At 43.3% G+C, this 19,045-nt stretch overlaps 1 protein-coding gene across 2 annotated transcripts in view; it reads left to right on the top strand.

Moving 5' to 3' along the window:
• MKX (mohawk homeobox) overlaps positions 1-18,365 on the top strand; it is a 95,075-nt gene extending 76,710 nt beyond the window's left edge. Inside the window, exons 6-7 of one of the 2 annotated variants that reach the window (XM_032621235.1) lie at positions 11,212-11,311; positions 17,890-18,365. In XM_032621235.1, the coding sequence (XP_032477126.1) occupies positions 11,212-11,303 (92 nt within the window). In that variant the 3' untranslated portion in view covers positions 11,304-11,311; positions 17,890-18,365. Of the gene's footprint in view, positions 1-11,211; positions 11,312-12,574; positions 13,951-17,889 lie in introns of those variants that run through there. The other variant, XM_032621234.1, reaches the window with a different exon arrangement.
• Positions 18,366-19,045: the final 680 nt, after the last annotated feature.

Below are 19,045 nucleotides of genomic sequence, written 5' to 3'. Positions count from 1 at the left end.
TGCCACTACACACCTATCAGAATGGCCAAAACCAGAACACTGACACCACCAAATGCTGGTGCGGATGGGGAGCAATAGGAACTCTCATCCATTGCTGGCAGGAATGCAAAATGGTGCAGCCACTCTGGAAGAGAGTTGGGCGGTTCCTTGCAAAACTAAACATACTCTTACCACATGAACCAGTAATCGTGCTCCTTGGTATTTATCCAAAGGAGTTGAAACCTTGTCCACACAAAAACCTGCACATGGATGTTTACAGCAGCTTTATTCACAACTGCCCAAACTTGGAAGCAACCAAGACATCTTTTAGCAATTTAATAGATAAATAACCTGTGGCATAACCAGACAATGGAATATGATTCAGCACTAAAAGCAAATGAGCCATCAAGCTACGAAAAGACCTGCAAGAACCTTAGATGCGTGTCTAAGTGAGAGAAGCCAACCTGAAAAGGCTGCACACTGTGTGATTCCTACTGTATGACACTCAGGGAAAAGCAAGACTATGGAGACAGAATAAAGATCAGAGGTTTCCAGGGGTTCCGGGATAGGGCAGGATGAGCAGGTAGGGCACAGATGACTTTTTAGGGCATGATACCATAGTGATGGATACATATCACTATACATTTGTCCAAACCTATAGAATGTACAACATCAAGAGTGAACCCTAATGTAATCTATGGACCTTGGGTGATAATGATGTAGGTTCATTGTAGGTTCGTCAATTGTAGGTTCATCAGTTGTAACCAATGTACCACTCTGGTGGAGGATGTTAAAAATGGGGGAGGCTATGCATGTGGGGGGGGCAGGGAGAATATCGGCAATCTCTGTACCTTCCCCTCAGTTTTGCTGTGAACTTAAAAGTGCTCTAAAAAGATAGTCTTAATTTAAATAAATAAGTGAACTAGATATCTAGCTCTCCCCCAAAATACCCCCACTCCTGCAAAAGAAAATCTAGCTGTTGTCTCAAAACTATTTACTAGATAATCCACTAATCTAAATATTTGCTTCTCAACTCTTTATTCAGTCTTTTACTACAGTAGTGAGTATAGAATCCTTCATTACTATTCCTTTTTCTCAGAATTTTCCTGGCTCTTACCTCATCTTAACTTTTTCTTTGTTTTTGTTTTGTTTTGTTTTTTTGCGTTACGCGGGCCTCTCACTGTTGTGGCCCCTCCCATTGCGGAGCACAGGCTCCAGACGTGTAGGCTCAGCGACCATGGCTCATGGGCCCAGCCGCTCCGCGGCATGTGGGATCTTCCCAAACTGGGGCACGAACCCATGTCCCCTGCATCAGCAGGCGGACTCTCAACCACTGCGCCACCAGGGAAGCCCCATCTTAACTTTTAAAGATATACATGGTGAATTATTTTATCAGATCCCCCCCCAATTGTGTTGCTTTTGTTGATCGCATGAAAATATAGATGAATTTACACTTTGCAATATTGAATTTTATTGTCCAATTTTCTTCTTTCATTTGTTTTTTTTAAAATCAATTAATTAATTAATTTTTGGCTGCGTTGGGTCTTCGTTGCTGTGTGCAGGCTTTCTCTAGTTGCGGCGAGAGGGGGCTACCCTTCATTGCGGTGCATGGGCTTCTCATTGAGGTGGCTTCTCTTGTTGTGGAGCATGGGCTCTAGGCATGTGGGCTCAGTAGTTGTGGCTTGTGGGCTCTAGAGTGCAGGTTCAGTATTTGTGGCACACGGGCTTAGTTGTTCCGCAGCATGTGGGATCGTCCCGGACCAGGGCTTGAACCTGTGTCCCCTGTATTGGCAGGTGGATTCTTAACCATTCTTAACCAGAAGGAAGTCCCTTTTCTTTCATTTGATTCTCAACAACTGTATTTTTCTTCATATGTCTTATTAATTTATTCACTGGTGTTTATTTTTGTGTTGCAGTGTAAATGGGATTTTTCCATTTTTATGTAATCTTAATTATCATTTGTTTGCAGGCAAACTATTGATTTTTAAATATTATTTCTGTTAGCTAGCCACCTTAATTAGAAAATTTCAAATTAGTTTTCCAGATGTTTCACTTTGATTTCCAGGTATACAATCATATTTTTCCAAACAATAAAATTTTACCGACCCTGATATTTGTACTCTATTTTTCTTAACCTTCTGGCATTGACTAACATTTCCAGAATAATTTTTAATGGTGGGGTGGCAGCCCCCTCGTGTATTTTTTCTTACATTAATGGGATCATTTCTAGTGTTTAAATATTGTACATAATAATATACACTGGGTTGAGATAGTTATTCTTTTTAATATTTTAAGACAATATTCTCTCATTCTTGATTTACTAAAAGATTTTATTATAAATGGATGTTGAATTTTTTCTAAGCATTTTAATTAAATTATAGCATAGAAAACTTTACAAACCATAGATGTACAATTCAATGAACTTTTACAAAGGGAATATAATTGCATGACCAACACCCAGATCAAGATAAAGAACAGAAAGTATTCCAGAAGCCCCCCTAAAGGTAAATATTTTTATGACTTTTGTCCATTTCTGAAATTTAAACAAACGGAATCACAGAATTACACTGTTGTTTCTGTCTTCTTTTAGTCGATATTGTGTTTGTGAGATTCATCCATCCTGTTGCATATAGCAGCAGTTCACTCTTTTTATTGCTATATACTATTGCATCAATATGTGAATATACCACAAATTAATATATCCTACTGATAACAGACATTTGTATTGTTTTCCATTTTGAGGGCCGTGACAAATAATGCTACTATAAGCATTCTTGTACATTTCTTTTGGTAACTTTATATATTTTTTGCTAGGTAGGAGTGAACTTGTTGAGTTATGTTCAGTTTTAGTGGATATTATCAAACAGTTTTCTATAGTAGCAACACCAGTCTGCATCTCTACAAGCAGGACATCAGAGACCTAGTTGCCCTACAAAGTTTTTGAAGCAAATTGTTTTAAGTGTTTTAGCCATTAGGGTAGAGTTGCAGAGGCATCTCATTGTGGTTTGAAGTTGTGTTTTTAATATGAAAATAAAATAATATTAAATATATCAATATTATATAACACTGATATTTAATTTGTGTTTCAATGTGTATTGACTATTTGGATATTGCGGAGTGCCTGTTCAAGTTTTTTGCCCATGTTTAAATTGGAATGTCTGTTTTTTCTTAGCGATTTTCAAGTGTTCTTTAACACATTCCGGATGTGAATACTTTATCAGATATATAAGTGTGTGTAGCAAATATCTTTCAGGAAAAAAAATGTTGTATGATGCTACAACTGAATCTCCTTGAGCATATCTGTTTGTTTATCTTCAATCTGTAGTAGTTCTCATCCAACAGTTGCTTCAGTAGAAACTGCCTGCTCTGGATGTTATTTTTATTATTCCTCAATCTGGCGGCTCAATCACCAATTTTTCATTGCATGCTCAACACTTTCTTCAATTAGAAGACCAGGTCCATCTTAAGCAGTGGAAAGCTTATGATAGGGGGTGGGGCAGACATTTTCAGCCCTTGGGATCAGGAGGTCACCCAGTGGCAAACTGTCATCCCCTGCTAAGTCGCCCAGAGGCATCCCTTCTGCTCACCAGGCTGCCTAATTCTGCAAAAAGTAGGAAGAACTCAGCCAAGTGCTCAGGAATCTCACAGCACTTCAAGGGTCAGGACCTCACCCCATCTAGTTGTCTTCTTCTCGGAGATCTCTGTATGTTCACCAGCCAGGCTTTCTCCATGAGCTAGAGCTTGCCACTCACCTTGGGGTTCTCCTCTCCAACACTTCAGGTTCTACTCTGGACAGAGGAAACAAAGAAACGACCCCCTCCCTCCCTTCCTCCCCTCCTCTCCCTCCCTCTTTCCTTTCTTTCCCTCTCCCCTTGTCCTCCTCCTGCCTCTCCCCCTCTCCCCTCCAAGGGCCAAGTCCTTGCTCAACCCCATGGCCTCTGACTGGGAACTCAAGCTTAGCCTCCGTGAGGAGCTCATCTGAAGCTGGCAGCAAGAAGCACACTTGGGCTGCCATTTTCCGAATCCCTATTCCTTGAGCTGCACACGTTAAGTACTCTCTGTTGGATCCTCAGTATGAAAGATAAAGTAACTTCCTCTCATTTGCACATGCCATTTAAACAATTTTCTTAAGTTTACGTTGTCAGTATCTATGCTACTTATTCTCTGAAACTGTAACTCCCACAGTTACCGAAATAGGTTGAATGCTGACTGTGAGTCCTTTCATATACTACTTCCTCTTCCTGAGTTCTCTGCTTTGATTTATCTTTTGGTTGGATGGATTTGGTCATCCTTTTCATTCAAAAATGAGCTCATGGGGGCTTCCCTGGTGGCGCAGTGGTTGAGAGTCCGCCTGCCGATGCAGGGGACACGGGTTCATGCCCCGGTCCGGGAAGATCCCACATGCTGTGGAGCGGCTGGGCCCGTGAGCCATGGCCACTGAGCCTGCACATCCGGAGCCTGTGCTCCACAACGGGAGAGGCCACGACAATGAGAGGCCCGCGTACCGCCAAAAAAAAAAAAAAAAAAAAAAAGGGGCTCATGAATGCTGTATTCCCTCAGGTTGAAGCTGTCTTCTGTTCCCTTACACACTCATGATAACCTAGATAAGAATACAAGTCTGGAGTCTTACTCTTGCCCTTGGAAATCTTGTTATTTCTCCACTACTAAGTGACAAATTGGATATTATCGTGAGGAACTCTGATCCCAGCCTCATTTCCCCTGATACATTACTTGTAGTTGTTTTTTGTTTTTTTTTTGGCCTGAATGCCCGTACACGTCTTTGTTCACACCTAAAGTTGAGTGACTTAATGAGAATGTATTCAATATCTGAAGTATTCTAGAGCATTCTCTGTCTTTTAAATCTCCAAACTGAAATCAAACTTATTTCAGGAAAAAAATTCTTATATCTGAATTATTTCTTTTTTTACTTTTTTTAAAATATGGAAAAAAGATTCCGTATACTCCCCATAGTTGTCTTTATTTTTATTAATTAATTAATTTATTTATGGCAACACAGCTTGGCTTGTGGGATCTTAGTTCTCCAACCAGGGATTGAACCCGGGCCCTCAGCTGTGAAAGCGCAGAATCCTAACCACTGGACAGCCAGGGAATCCCCCTGAATTATTTCTTAAGTTACCTTTTTCTGTTATCATCTTCAAAATTACCATTTTGCCTCATACATTTATTCAAATATATGTACTATGCTATTCCAGGTACTTTCCTAGGTGTTGAGTATCAGTAATGTATACTAACAGAGTATAGCAGAATTATAGTTAAATCCCCTGTGTCCATCTTTCATACCTATTTTTAGCAGTGTCAAATTATCCTTTGGTTGTCTTCACATCTCTGTATTGTTTTTTTTAAAAATTATCTTCTATTTTCTTTCCTGCTCTCAGAGGCTCACTTTTCATGTCCTTATTATTCTCTCCTCTGTGACAGTTATATCATTCATATCTTTTTTTCAATGGTATGGATCTCATTTATTTAAAACAGTATTTCTCACCTTTCTCAAATGAAGACTGCGAAAAATAAAAGCAGTGCCTTATTGAGCTGTCGTTAACCTGGGAGCAGTGCTGCTGCGTGTTCATTTATACCTTTTTGAACTTACTTTTCAGGACGTATTACCTTTTTAGCTCCTTTGAGTATGTAAAGTAATATTTGTCACACATGTTCTACTTTTCCTGGAAAATTATTTTCATGCAGGTTCTTCATTTGCTTTTTGCTCCTTATGTTTGCTTTCTTACTTTTGGGGAATAACATTCAGGTCCCACTTTTTGTCTTTTATACTTATTACTACTGTTTGCCGGTTACTGAAATGGGTCTAGTGCTGACTATGAGCCCTTTCGTACACTACTTCCCCCTTCCTGAGTTCTCTGTTTTGATTTACTCATTGTTCAGGAAGAGCTGTTGGGACGGGGCAGACACAGGGTCCCAGGCAGCTGCAGTCCACACATGTGTTCAGAGCAACACCCTCCTCCTCTTTTTACCAAATCTGCTCCATGTCTGTAGAGAGGGCGTAACTCCTCTACCCAGGAGGGGCAGGAATTGAAGACGCTCATAGTGAAATATTACTCACAGATTACTTCTTTGTTCAAATGACCCAGGTCAGCAATTGCAAACTGGCTCATTGTTTTCTCCCTTTTTACAGGCCTGTCTCACTTCTAGCCCATTTCTTGAGAGGAGAAAGTCTTGCAGTTAGGAAACTAAATGCCCCTTGGGATTTACCCCTTTTCCTGTGGGCTGCTTAAGACTCAAGCCCTTGTCTTCCTAAGTAAGGGATTATTCATTGGCTATTTTAGCATTTTGTTTCACTTACTTTTAGAGCAATCTACAGCCCGCTTGAGACGTAGAGAGGCATGCATCAACTCTTACATTACCCCTCAGTGTGGTCCAAGTGTCACTGCACACAACACGTAGTCTTCATCTTCCGTGGCTGGGTCCAAGCCACGTTTCATCAAAGGTGAAACTTTGCCCTCTGCTCTTCTTGTTGGTACTTGTGGGAGCCCTGGCAGAGGAGTCAAATGCACATAACTTTGTATGTCGTCTTCTACCAGAAGTCTCAGGGGAAACTGCATTCTCATTATTTTTCTTTATTGTAGTCTTAAAAATTCCTGTTCTGATATTTCAGTTTTACTTATTTGGTAAAGTTTTTTTGTACCTTCACTAGATTTGTAGCACTCTCCACTACCCACACCCCACTCCCCACTTTCTGCCTGACAGTATCATGCTACCTGCAAATGATTTCTTCCTTTAAATAGCCTCAGTCTTGCCCTGCCTAGTATGTCACAAGACCCCCTGAGGTCAATATGAATGGAGTGGCTATGAAGAAGTGATAACCTCTACTTCCTGTTCACTTTCTCACAGGCAGTTAAGCTTAAATGTGTGCTATAAAATCTCTTTAACCAACAAGCCCAACCATTTATCACTATAGTCTTAACTACCTCTGCTTTTGGATATCTTAACTCCCCAAAGGACTGTCAATTTAACCATAACTACCTAACAACTGCCAAGCATCACTTTATGAGCTGCTGTTGAGAGTTTAGCTATTTAGGGCTGATTTTTAAAATTTTTTATTGGCACCTCATGGCATTTGCTTGATTTACTATGCTGCAAATAACCACAAAGTAGGAACATTTCTTTACTTTAAGGTGTAGGCAAAGATTAAAATGGATACTGAATCACCTTTTCTCCATATTATTAACTCCTTACTGGGTCACTCTTCCAAGTTTGCCCAACTGGAAAAGGTCAAATGTGGTCAGTTCTTGATGGAGACCTCTGTGGGTTCCCTAAGCCAGCGACTCTTTTCTTCCCCAGCCTGAGCTCCAAGCAGCTGTTTCTCCACCAGCCCCCGTGTCTTTTCTTAAGGCAAAGGCTTTGATGACACGTGTGGCTTCACACGTCTCATCGAGGACCCTGTGTTTTTTGCAAAGGTATCCAAAGTGGGAAAAATTCAATGGTTAAAAAAGAGACGTTGAACATTATTTAGCCATAAAAAGGAGTGAAATTCTGACACATGCTACAACACAGATGAACTTTGAAGACACTGAGTAACGTAAGCCAAACACTGATGGACAATATTGTTTGCTTGCCCTTAAGGAACCTGGAATAAGTGAATTCATGGGGACAGAAAGCACATGATAGGTTAACCAGGGGCTGGGGGAAGGGCAATGGGGATTTACTGCTTAATGGTTACGGAGTTTCTTTTTGGGGTGGTGAAGTTTTGGAAATAGACGGTGGTGATGGTTGTACAACATTGTGAACGCAATTAATGTCAACTGTGCATTTTAAAGTGGTTTACATGACATTTTAAAAAGACATACACTTCTTTAAAATGAGACGTGAGGACGTCATTTCAGGACTTCCACCTCCTCCACACTCACCCCTTCTGCGGGGACCGGGAGGGTTCTGCCCTTCTCTTCACTCAGAGCTGAAGCCCCGGGGCCTCTGTCTTGGCGGCTCTCTCTCCATCGCCCTCCGCCCTTTCTCCCGTCCTGGCTCTCCCTCCTGGAGAGGCCCCACCTGACTCCTCTCTCCCACCCTCCCCCTCTCTGAAGACTCTCTGCTCAATTCTGAGGTTGAGTGACCCTCCCTGCAGGAGTCCTCCGCGTGGGAAGGCGGGTGTGACAATTCCAACCAAGGCCAGCTGAGATCTGACAAAACGCACTCACCCAATTCTGTACCGGAGCGAGGACCTTTGGGCAGAGGCCATCACGGCTCCTGTCCCTCTGGAGCCACTCGTGAGCGGCGCGAGAGACGGAAAGGCACTCGGAGCAGCCGCCTCTTGGGTGTGGCCACGAAGAGCCACAGCCTCGGCCCTGCCGGCCCCCTGGGGACCAGGCCAAATCACTGGAGCCGGTGCTCCAAATCACCGAGTGGGCTGGTGACCAGTTTGACTTGTGCCCCAGCCCTAAATCCTTCAAGCCAGGGGCGCTAGTTTGCTGCGGTTTCACTGCCAGAAGCAGGGGCAGGTCCAGGCCTGTGGAAAGGCAGGGCCTCAGGAGCAGCTGCTGGGCACGGGTCAGCCAAGACAAACAGTGCTCAGAGAAGAAGGACCTCTCCTCTTTCCAAACCACGGTAGCGGTAGTGGCAGATGTTCCTGCAGAAGCCCAGGCCAGGGGTCAACTCTGCCAGAGGAGGAAAGACAGGAAGCCATCTCAAAGCCGCAGTGACAAGGACAGAGGTAGGTAGGGTGGGAGACCTGCGCAGAAGCCCAGGCACAACCGAAATCAGGGGGAAGTCCTCATTAATTCAAGAAAGTAGTCACCGAGCGAACTGATGCTTAGTGAATTTGCTTTTGGGTAACTGGAGTGTCTAGCCCAGCAATTCTCAGTTAGAACCAACGCTGGTTCTTATAAAGTTGATTTTCAAATTTCTCAAGAAACAGAATTTGTCACATAACCACAGCAGGAGAGAAATAATATGCCAAAATATTTATTAAATATTAAAGTTCTTTTACTTGGTGATGACCAGTAGGTCCCGGGGAACACAGGAAGTAGAGTTTTATGGCACACTTCTGCTTACCTTTGTTGAGAGTCGTCGGAGGAACTTTCGCATGAGCAGGTGAAGGTGGGAAGAAGCGGCCGAGCTCCTGAGGCCTGAGGCAGTGTGGCCGCCGGAGCCGCAAACGCACAGGAGCGTCAAGGGGGCTGTGTGTCAGCCTAAGAAAAACACCGTTAGGAAGGAGACCTGCTGCTGAAAGCTCCACCGTCATGTATCACGCACCCCAAAGCCAAATACACCGGAAGGGTGTGTTTATCCAGTGTCTGGAATTTTCCAGACTTTTGCCATTGGCCAATGGAGAAACAGCCTCAGCTTCGAGCTGGCTCATTAAGACCTTTCAGAAAGGAGCCAGTGGATTTTAGCATCTCACCCCAGAGGGAAGGCTCCTGATCACATGAAACCAGAGCGGAGCTGACGGCTTCCTGCGCTGCCCTCTCAGTTCGAAGCGCAACAGCACTAAAGAACCTGGGATTACATTTCACTTTCTTTTCTGCCATTGTTGTGCCCCCAAATAGCCTACGCAGCAGGCTGTTTCTCTAACTGGACGCCACTCTTCTCTTTCGCGTTCTCACTTTTCTTTAATTGTCTGCCCATCCTCCTTTTCCTCCTTTTTCCTTGGCATTTTTGTCTCGGAGTTGAAGTCAGTGCTCTGGTGGTAAAAGCAAACATAACACACACACTATGCAAAACCCCAGCAGCTCAAGTGTGAAAACTTCTTTCTGGAAACTCTGCCTTACTGTATCTGGATATCTTGTAGAATGAAAATGACAGGATCGTGTTGTGTTTTAATATGGTTTTACTGTTGAATCTACAGGGCTTAGATTGCACCCCCGTTGCTAGGTGGAGTCTCACTGGAAAGACGGAGCGATTCCTGGGCCAACTTCTTTGGGAAAGAAGCTTGAGCCTCAGAAAGGAAACTGGAACTAAGAGCGTGGACCCAGTTAGGTGTAGAAGAGGGTTCAGCTTTTCTTGGTCTGGTATCACAGGGTCTAATATCTAGGGGACCGCTCCTAAATGGTAGTTGCTAAACATAGCATTTTCAGACTGACACCTAGAAAAGAAAGTCTCAAAACAAGGCTGGATGTGATGCTCTGGTGTCCCACATGTGGCTGTGACCTTTGGGTCGCAAGCTCTACTTTGCAAAGCAAACAGACTGCCACTGCTTTCGGTATTTTCTACATTTATTTCCCTTTGGTTACCCCCAACCGTGATTAGAGAATTTTTCTCAGGGAGTCAAGGAAAAAATCTCTTTGCCAACGCTTAGGTCTGAATATCTTAAGGATTCAGTGAGTCCCTGAGGCTGCATGACCCTACAGAGGAAGGTCTATGGCAGGGGCAGACTTGGGGTTTCTCCCCAAAATGAGAGTCCCCTTCTGACAGTAACTTGATTCATTATGGAAGTTAGTGTTTCTTTTGCCTTCTCCTTTCCAATTCACTTAATGAACTCCTTCTTCTTCCTTCTCCAGATACTTCCCGCCAGTTACTAATTTTTGCTCAATAGAGTAAACTCTGCCCCACAGAATCTGCAATTAGGGTATGTTGCCACTAGGTGGTGCAGTACTGCAACTTTTCCTGGAAACCAGTAGTTTTAAAACCCGGGTCCTGACCAGCTATGTCAAAAATGAACTGAGATCATTTTTTTTTAAATACAGATTCTCAGGCCCTGTCCCAGACCTACTCAATAAAATCTCTGAGAACAGGATTCATGAATTTGTGTGTGTTTGTTTAACTGTTCTCAGGTGAATCTGACTCACTGGCACAAACTATGACACACTTTCACATTTTGCTTAGAATCCAACTTCAAAAAAAAAAATTTAACCAAGGTCCCTCCCCTTTATAATAAATTTTCCATCTTGCATTTACCAAAATATAAAACTTTTCACTAAGTTTACAAAGATGGCCTCTAAAACTACTTTCTCAGAATATTTTTTCCTTCTTTTCTCTTCGTTTTGAGAAATATTTTAAGCTTGTCTTCCATATTACCAACTTGATATCATTCCGGGAGAGGAATTCGGATCTTTCATTTAACCTTGTATTTCATAGCATTCTTCCTTACCCCGTTTAGCTTTTTCAGGAAATCTTAGCTTGAGGACTCTTATTTCACAGGGTCCACATTTTCTTAAATTTTATTGAGAGTCTTGACTTCCTTTTTCTGCAATGAAGCTTTCATAAAGTTAAGTTCCCTCTGCCTTTGGACTGCTGTGTTTTTCTTATCTTAGAGTTTCTTCCTAGGCCCGTATGAATCCGAGTTCAGTCAGGAGAACATAAGCATTCTGGACGTTTCGGACAGGGAAGCTACCGACGGAGCCTCGGCCCGGAGGTGACGGAGGAGGTGAGCGGTCACACAGGGAGGCTGCGAGGGCACCGGGACGGAGAGGCGGGAGCGGCCGGGTGGGTGGAGGCCGGAGAGCCCGGCCGTCCGGGGAAGCTGGGGGGCGGGGCGACGCCGGGGGACGTGGGGTGAGGGCGGGAGCGGCGTCCAGCGTGCTGGGGGCCCTCCGGGCCTGCGGTGCTTCCCCCGCTCCCACCCTCCGGCCTCTCCGCGGCACCGGCCGAGACCCAGCAGCGCCGGAGGCGGAGCTGGCGGCGGCGCGGGTCTGCGAGCGCCGCCTGCCCGTTCTTGGCCGCCCTGGTTTCCGTTCTCCTCTTTGGTGGACGGCGAGGGGCTGGCAGCTGTGTGCCATCCTGCCCAGGGCCGGGGCCAGAGGACTCGGGACGGGGCGCCCCTTCTGCGTGTGGCCAGCGCCCCTTGCCCGGGGACCCAGAGGACAGTCGTGGACTTTGAGAGCCTCTCCGCTGGCTTCCTGCCAGGCCGCCGCCACCGGGGACGCCGGGCGGCTCGGAGGACACGGTTCCCGCCCCGCGAGGAAGATGGGCGCGTAAGGAGGATAGAGGCGGGCGGCGTGGCCAGGCTGCTGCTGGACACGGAGGCCCAGGGGACGGCCGGCCTGTAAGGTGGAGGCCTGAGATCCGGAGAGAGCCAGGGGCAGCCTCGGGTCTGCATGGCGGCGGAGGAGTAGCAACGCGGGTGTTCCGAGAGGCCTGAGAGCTGTGGCACCAGGGCGTTCAGACGGTGCGCGAGGGAAACGGGCCTCCAGCGGGCGCAGGCCAGCCTCACAGGAGTGGTGGAGCACGACACCCTCGGGCTACAGTAAATACAGTAGTTTAGAGACCCGAGACCAGTTGGAAGGTCAAGGCATCCTATGCTGGGCGGGGCAAGAGGGGATGGAGAGAAATGGATGGTTCAGGAGAAACTGCAGCACCCTCTGGTTGACTGGGTGTGGTGTCAGGGAGAGAAGCCGAGAGGGCGATCCTGAGGGCTTTGTGGCTTGGGTGACAGGAAGAATTAAAGGCGGACGCAGCTAGCGAACAGTGAATGCAAACCAGGCCAGTGGGATTAGGAGGGAAGGTCTGATTACTTCCCCCCCTCCCCCGCCCTTTTTTTTTTTTTTAACTTAATGAGTTTGAGACGCTTGTGGAAAATCTGCTTAAACTATATGTTTCTGGAGTGCAGACATTACATACAAATTGTAAGAATGCTTGTGGATCTAGATAATTTTGAAGTTCCAACTAACAATATTTCATTACTCTATAGACCACGATGTGTGATGCAAGGGGCAAATAATACTGAAGATGCTCTGTCTCTGCTTGGAAATGATTCCAGATCATGACAGTGACAGTTTTTATGAGAGCATGCCTTGTGGTGACCTATTCAAAGTTCTACAGGTCAACAGATCCACCTAGACTCAGATCGATTTGAAACACACTGAAAGGGCAGCCGAAGCATCGGCCCGCATGCACAGAAGTCCCTCGTGGAACTGGCTGGTTCTCAGGAAGCTCTGGCTCCCAATGACCAAGTAGGACACACAAGTCTGTCTCTCTGAGCAAACATGGCCAAGTCAGGAACTGCAAAATTTGGTCTCTATCAAAAAAGTCCCCGGACAGCCTGAAACTCATTTCGAACCGTTTCAGGGAGGACCCTTTCGAGGAACATGACTGGCCTCGCACAGCACATTTAAAATAACAACCTTCCATGAAGCTGTGAACACGAGGGAAAACATTTCTCCCAAATGTTTGTAACCAACTTCCAACAGAGCATTGCCTTATGCAGCTGCCCTGGCTGAAACACTGCTTTCGTTCCATGAGGAGCTATGGGACCTCCTGCAGACAGAGGCAGGCTCCCAGGGCACGGCCCTTTGCAGCTTTTTTAGGAGCAAGATGGAGTGAGAATTCTCCACGTCATTTGTAATATTCTTTGGCTCTGTTTCATTAAAACATGTACTAGAATGAAAATAATGGTAAGATGAATATGGGTTTACTACTGAAATTCCATTCTTCCTTTAAAAAATTAATTATGAGCACTTACTAGATGCCAGGCACTGTTATGGGTGCTGGTGATAAGTTAACTGTAAGGTGTGTCTGTTCTCATGAAGGTCACATTCTGATATGGAGAGAAAGAGTTAGCAAGAAACTACACATGAACAAGAGCATGTTAGCTTGTGCTGGGTTGTATGAAGACCTGCGTCGAGGGGTACGGAAGGAAGTGAGGGGCTGGGGCGTGTGTGCGGTTGAAAGAGCAGCCAGCATTTCCCTGAGGGGAGTATCTCATGATGTGAAAATGACATAAAGTTCAAAATTTAGCATCCATAAAGTTTCTGTGGAACTTGGCCATGTTTATGTGTTGTCTATTGCTAATTTGTGCTTATAACAGTGAAGTTGAGTCATTGCAATAGAGATAGTATGGCCTGTAGAGCCATTTTCACTTTACTTTTCTTTTTTTATATTTTTACCTTTACTGTGTGGTTCTTTACAGAAATAGTTTTCTGATCTGGTCTAGATTTAAGAAAATCAGAAGGCAATGTTAAGAATGCAGATATTTAAATGTTAAAATCAAGAGTGTTGTGTCTTTTAGTGTTATGTTATGAATAGCACAAAAATTGGGAAAAATATTCTCCCAGTATTCAAAAACTATTGTCCAATTCAACAAATAAATCTCTGACATCTTTACCAAACAAGTAAAGATCTGGCATACTTCTATGTTGCTTCACTTTTTTCTTAATCAAGATAAACAAAATTATCAACTGACTTTCATGATGTGAGTGATTTCTTTGCTGAATCAGACAGTAATCAAGCATTATTCCTAGCCTGATTTTATTGACACTATTGCTAGAAATAGTATAAAAACAGAGAGTGGAGGACTGACGTCAGGGAGGATGGTAGAATAGGAATCTCCAGAAATCCACTTCTCCACCCCATGACAACTGTCCTCTCCGAATCTGTCTGATGTAACTATTTTGGAACTCTTGAGTCCATTCAAAAGCTTTCAGCTTCCAGGGGAGGCTTGGCCTGTAAACTGAGGTTAATTTCAGTCAATGTCAGCTCTCAGTAGGGTGATGGCTACAAGGTCCCAGCCCCCAGCCCCCATAGCAGGCAGCCATGCCAACATTCCTGAAGTAGCTCCTGGGAACCAGAGTAGCCAAGAATGACCTTGCCCCTCAGATATTGGGGGCCTGTGTTCTGATCTCTGATTGCTGTTTCTGATCATAAAGTTGCAGACCCAGAAGTGGGCAACCACTGTTGCAAGACACATCCATTGACAGCAGTGTCTTCCAATGGATTTAAAGAAACAGAGCCTATTTCTCTCACCTTCATTTTCTCCTTTTTTCCCTTTTGGGAGCCTGACATTTAAGGATTAGGACATTTAAAAGCAACCACATGTGTGGGGCAATTTACAAAGTCACTACACATGCCCAAGGGAAAGACACAGGCTCAGAAAAAAAATCTGAGGAGGTCTTAAGTTTATGCCTCAGGCTATTCCCAGGCAGAGATACCCTATGAGAATGTTTTTAAGCAAACCCTGGGGAAGGAGGAGAATCTATTTCCAGAGTTACCACATTATAAAATTCAAATGTTCAGTTTTAAATAAAAAATTACAATACACTCAACGAACAGGCAAATACAGGCCCATTCAAGGGGGAAAAAAAAAGAAAATACCTATGAGGAAGATCAGATGGCCAACTTACCAGAAGAAGACTTTAAAACACTGTCTTAAAGATTCTCAAAGAGCTATAAACTAAGATATAGACAAATTCAAGAAACTGATGTACAAACAAAATGTAAATATCAAAGACATAGAAAACAAAACAAGAAGGATTTTGGAGCTGAAAATTGCAATAACTGAAATGAAAAATTCACTAGAGAGATTCAAAAGTGGATTTGACCAGGCAGTAGAAAGATAAGTGAATTTAAAGGAAAAACCCCCAAAATATCAAGTCTGAAAAACACAAAGAAAAGAGACTGAAGAAAAGTGAACAGAGCCCAAGGGACCTGCAGGATGTATCAAGCAGACTGACACATGCACTGTGGGAGTCTCATAAGGAGAAGAGAGAGAGAGGGGCAGAGAGATTATTTGAAGAAGTAATGGCCAAAAACTTCCTGAATATGATGCAAGATATGAATCTACAAACCCAAGAAGCTTGAAGCTGGATGAATTGCAGGTATGATAAACTTAAAAGAGACCCCCAGAGAGACACATTATAATCAAACTGTGAAAAGAGGAAGAGATAATCTTGAAGATTTCAAGAGAGAAGTGACCTGTCACATGCAAGGCATCCTCATAGATTTAAAAAGATAAATATTATACAAAATTTCTTCTCCAGCCATAATTAGATGAAATTAGAAATCACTAACAAAATGAAAAAGTGGAAAATTCACAAATATGTGGAAATTAAATAACACACTCTTAATAATTAATGAGCCAAAGATGAAATAACCAGGGAAATTAGAAAATATTTAGAGATGAATGAAAACAAATCACAACATATCAAAACTTACTGGATATAGCAAAAGCAGGGCTAAGAAGGAAATATATAGCTGTGAAAACTTACATTTAAAAAGAAGATTCCAAATCAACAACCTGATTTTATACCTTAAGCAACTAGAAAAGAACAAACTAAACCCAAAGCCAATGGAAGGAAGGAATAATCAAGGTTAGAAACAGAGATAAAATAGAGACTAGAAAAAATAGAAAAAATTAACAAAACCAAATGTCTTTTTCATTCAAAAGATCAACAAAATTGATATAACTTTAACTAGAGGACTAATTACACAAAGAAATTAGGCTAAAAATACTAAAATCAGAAATTAAAGTGAGGATAATACTACTGATTCTACAGAAATAAAAAGAATTATAAGAAAGTACTATGAACAATTGTATGCCAACAAATTGGATAACCTAGATGAAATGGACAAATTCTTACAAACACAGAACCTAACAAGACTAATTCAGGACAAATAGAATATCTGCATAGACCTATAACATATAAGTATGGAAATAGTATCAGTAATCAAAACTTCCCAACATAGAAAAGCCCTGAACCAGATGCTTCACTAATGAATTATACCAAACGTTATAAAAAAAAAAAAAAAGAAAGAAAGAACAACAATCCTTCTCAAATGCTTCCCAAACACTGAAGAGGCAGAAACACTTCCTAACTCATTCTATGAGGCCAGCATTACTCTGATACCAAACACAGACAAAGACACTACAGCCAAAACAAAACAAAAAACTGCAGACCTGTATCCCTGATGAGTACTAATGCAACAATCTTCAAAAATATACTAGCAAACCAAATCCAACAACATACTTAAAAAATTATACACCATGACTAAGTGGGATTTATTCCTGAGACATAAGGGTACTTAAACATACAAAAATATCACACTGGTCAGAATGGCCATCATCAAAAATTCTACAAACAGTAAATGCTGGAGCGGGTTTGGAGAAAAGGGAACCTTCCTACATTGTTGGTGGGAATCTAAATTGGTGCAGCCGCTATGGAAAACAGTATGGAGGTTCCTTAAAAAACTAAAAACAGAGCTACCATATGACCCAGCAATCCCACTCTGGGGCATATATCTGGAGAAAACCATAATTTGAAAGGATGCATGCACCCCAGTGTTCACTGCAGCACTATTTACAATAGCCAAGGCATGGAAGCAACCTAAATGTCCATCAACAGAGGAGTGGATAAAGAAGATGTGGTACATATATACAAATGGAATATTACTCAGCCATAAAAAGGAATGAAATAATGTCATTTGCAGTGACATGGGTGGACCTAGAGATTATCATACAGAGTGAAGTAAGTCAGAAAGAGAAAGACAAATATCATATAATATCGCTTATATGTGGAGTCTAGAAAAAATGGTACAGATGAACTTATTTGCAAAGCAGAAATAGAGTCACAGATGTAGTAATAGAAAACAAACTTATGGTTACCAAGGGGTAAGGAGGCATGGGATGAATTGGGAGATTGGGATTGACATATATACACTACTATGTATGAAGCAGAGAGCTAGTGGGAACCTAATGTATAGCACAGGGAACTCTACTCAATGCTCTGTGGGGACATAAATGGGAAGGAAATCTAAAAAAGAGGGGATATATGTATACCTAGAGCTGATTCACCTTGTTGTACAGCAGACACTAACACAACATTGTAAAGCAACTCTAATAAAAAATTTTTAAAAAACATAAATTAATCAGTGTGATACAACACATTAACAGAATGGAGGAAAAAAATCCACATGATTATCTCCATTCATGCAGAAGAAAAATTGGAAAAGTGCAACCCTTTAATGACAAAATCACTCAGCATACTAGGAATGGAAGGAAGTTACCTCAACACATCAGCTTTTCCTTGGAAGTAAAGCAGAATCAAGTTTCTCTCACCTCCACGGCTACCAGGGTTTGCACCCTGGGTTTGCACCCTGGTGCAAACCTCCACCCAGTCTCATCTACAGAAGCTTCATAGCTGGTCTCCTTGCTTCTTCCCTTGTCTGTTCTCAAAATGGAACCAAAATGATCCTGTTAAAGTTTAAGTCACGTCGTGTCCCCTCTCTTCACAGATTCCTCCCGTGGCTTCCCATCTCACATGAGGAAAGAGCTCGAGTCTTCATCATAAGCTACATGAGCCCCGCAGCCTCTCCGAGCCACCTCGTGCTGCCCTCCCCTCACTCGGCACCCCCAGCCACTCTGGCAGTCACCTTCTTGCCTTCACGGCCACCCCTCGTGGGTCCCCTCTATTGAAATTCTCCCTTCTCACGTCCTCCAGGTCTTTACTCAAGTATCTCAAGTATCTCCTCAGTGAGAGCTCCCTGGCCGCCCCGTCTAAAATGTCAACCACCTCCATCCATCCTGACGTTTCCGAGCCTCATCCCTGCTTCAGTTCTAAGTCTTAGCATTCACCACTAGCTCACTATCTAGTGTGCATCCACTAGATTGTACGCAACATGAAAGCAGGATTTGGGGCTCTGTTTGGCTTTACCTCTCTGTAGCGCTATATCCTTAGCACTTGAACAGTGCCTGGCACCTGGTGCTCAGTAACTATTTGTTGCATAAATGTAATACATGGCAACTGCCCTTAAGTGGGTGCTTGTGTGTTTGGACCCAGCATGGAACATTTCCACTGTAGCCTGGGTTTTGTGATTCAAAGTAATATCATGCCAGCCAGGTGGTAGGGACCATTCAGCAGTCATTTTGAAAGGAATAATCATTTCCAAACTCAAACTTTCTTCAGAGGCTGCAAGTGAGGGCAAAGATGAGGTGATATTGGTTGTATTCAAGATTCCTATTTTTGCATATATTTTTACCTGTATTGGGATTAGAGGAATCAGTGATGGGCAGCCTGCTGCAGAGAGAAGGCCCGTGAGCAAGAAACAGGAGAACCCTTATGTGAGGCAAAAAGATGGGGCAAGGGCCAGAGAGAAGTGAGAGCAAAGGGCCAGGAGTGATCCAACCTTTGGCTTTTGCGGTGTAACCCAAATAGAACTGAAACCCACTTGGCTTGGCTTCAGCACATACATTTTGATTCAAAGAACCACACTCTGCTGAAAAATATAAATGAAATCAGTTCCAAATTTTACTTAGGGAAGAATTGCCAAGACGTAGAGAGAACTGCACTTCTAAAGCACAGCCAGTCGTGTGGCGTCTCCTCTGTGCCCCTACTCTCAGCACTCAACCCAGAGGTGGCCGTCGCCCAGAATACTCTGGTAGCCTCGCCTC

Source organism: Phocoena sinus, chromosome 2, assembly GCF_008692025.1.
Source record: "Phocoena sinus isolate mPhoSin1 chromosome 2, mPhoSin1.pri, whole genome shotgun sequence".
NCBI lineage: Eukaryota > Metazoa > Chordata > Mammalia > Artiodactyla > Phocoenidae > Phocoena > Phocoena sinus.
Note: the sequence above shows the minus strand (reverse complement) of the source record. Positions and strands in the feature narration are given on the sequence as shown.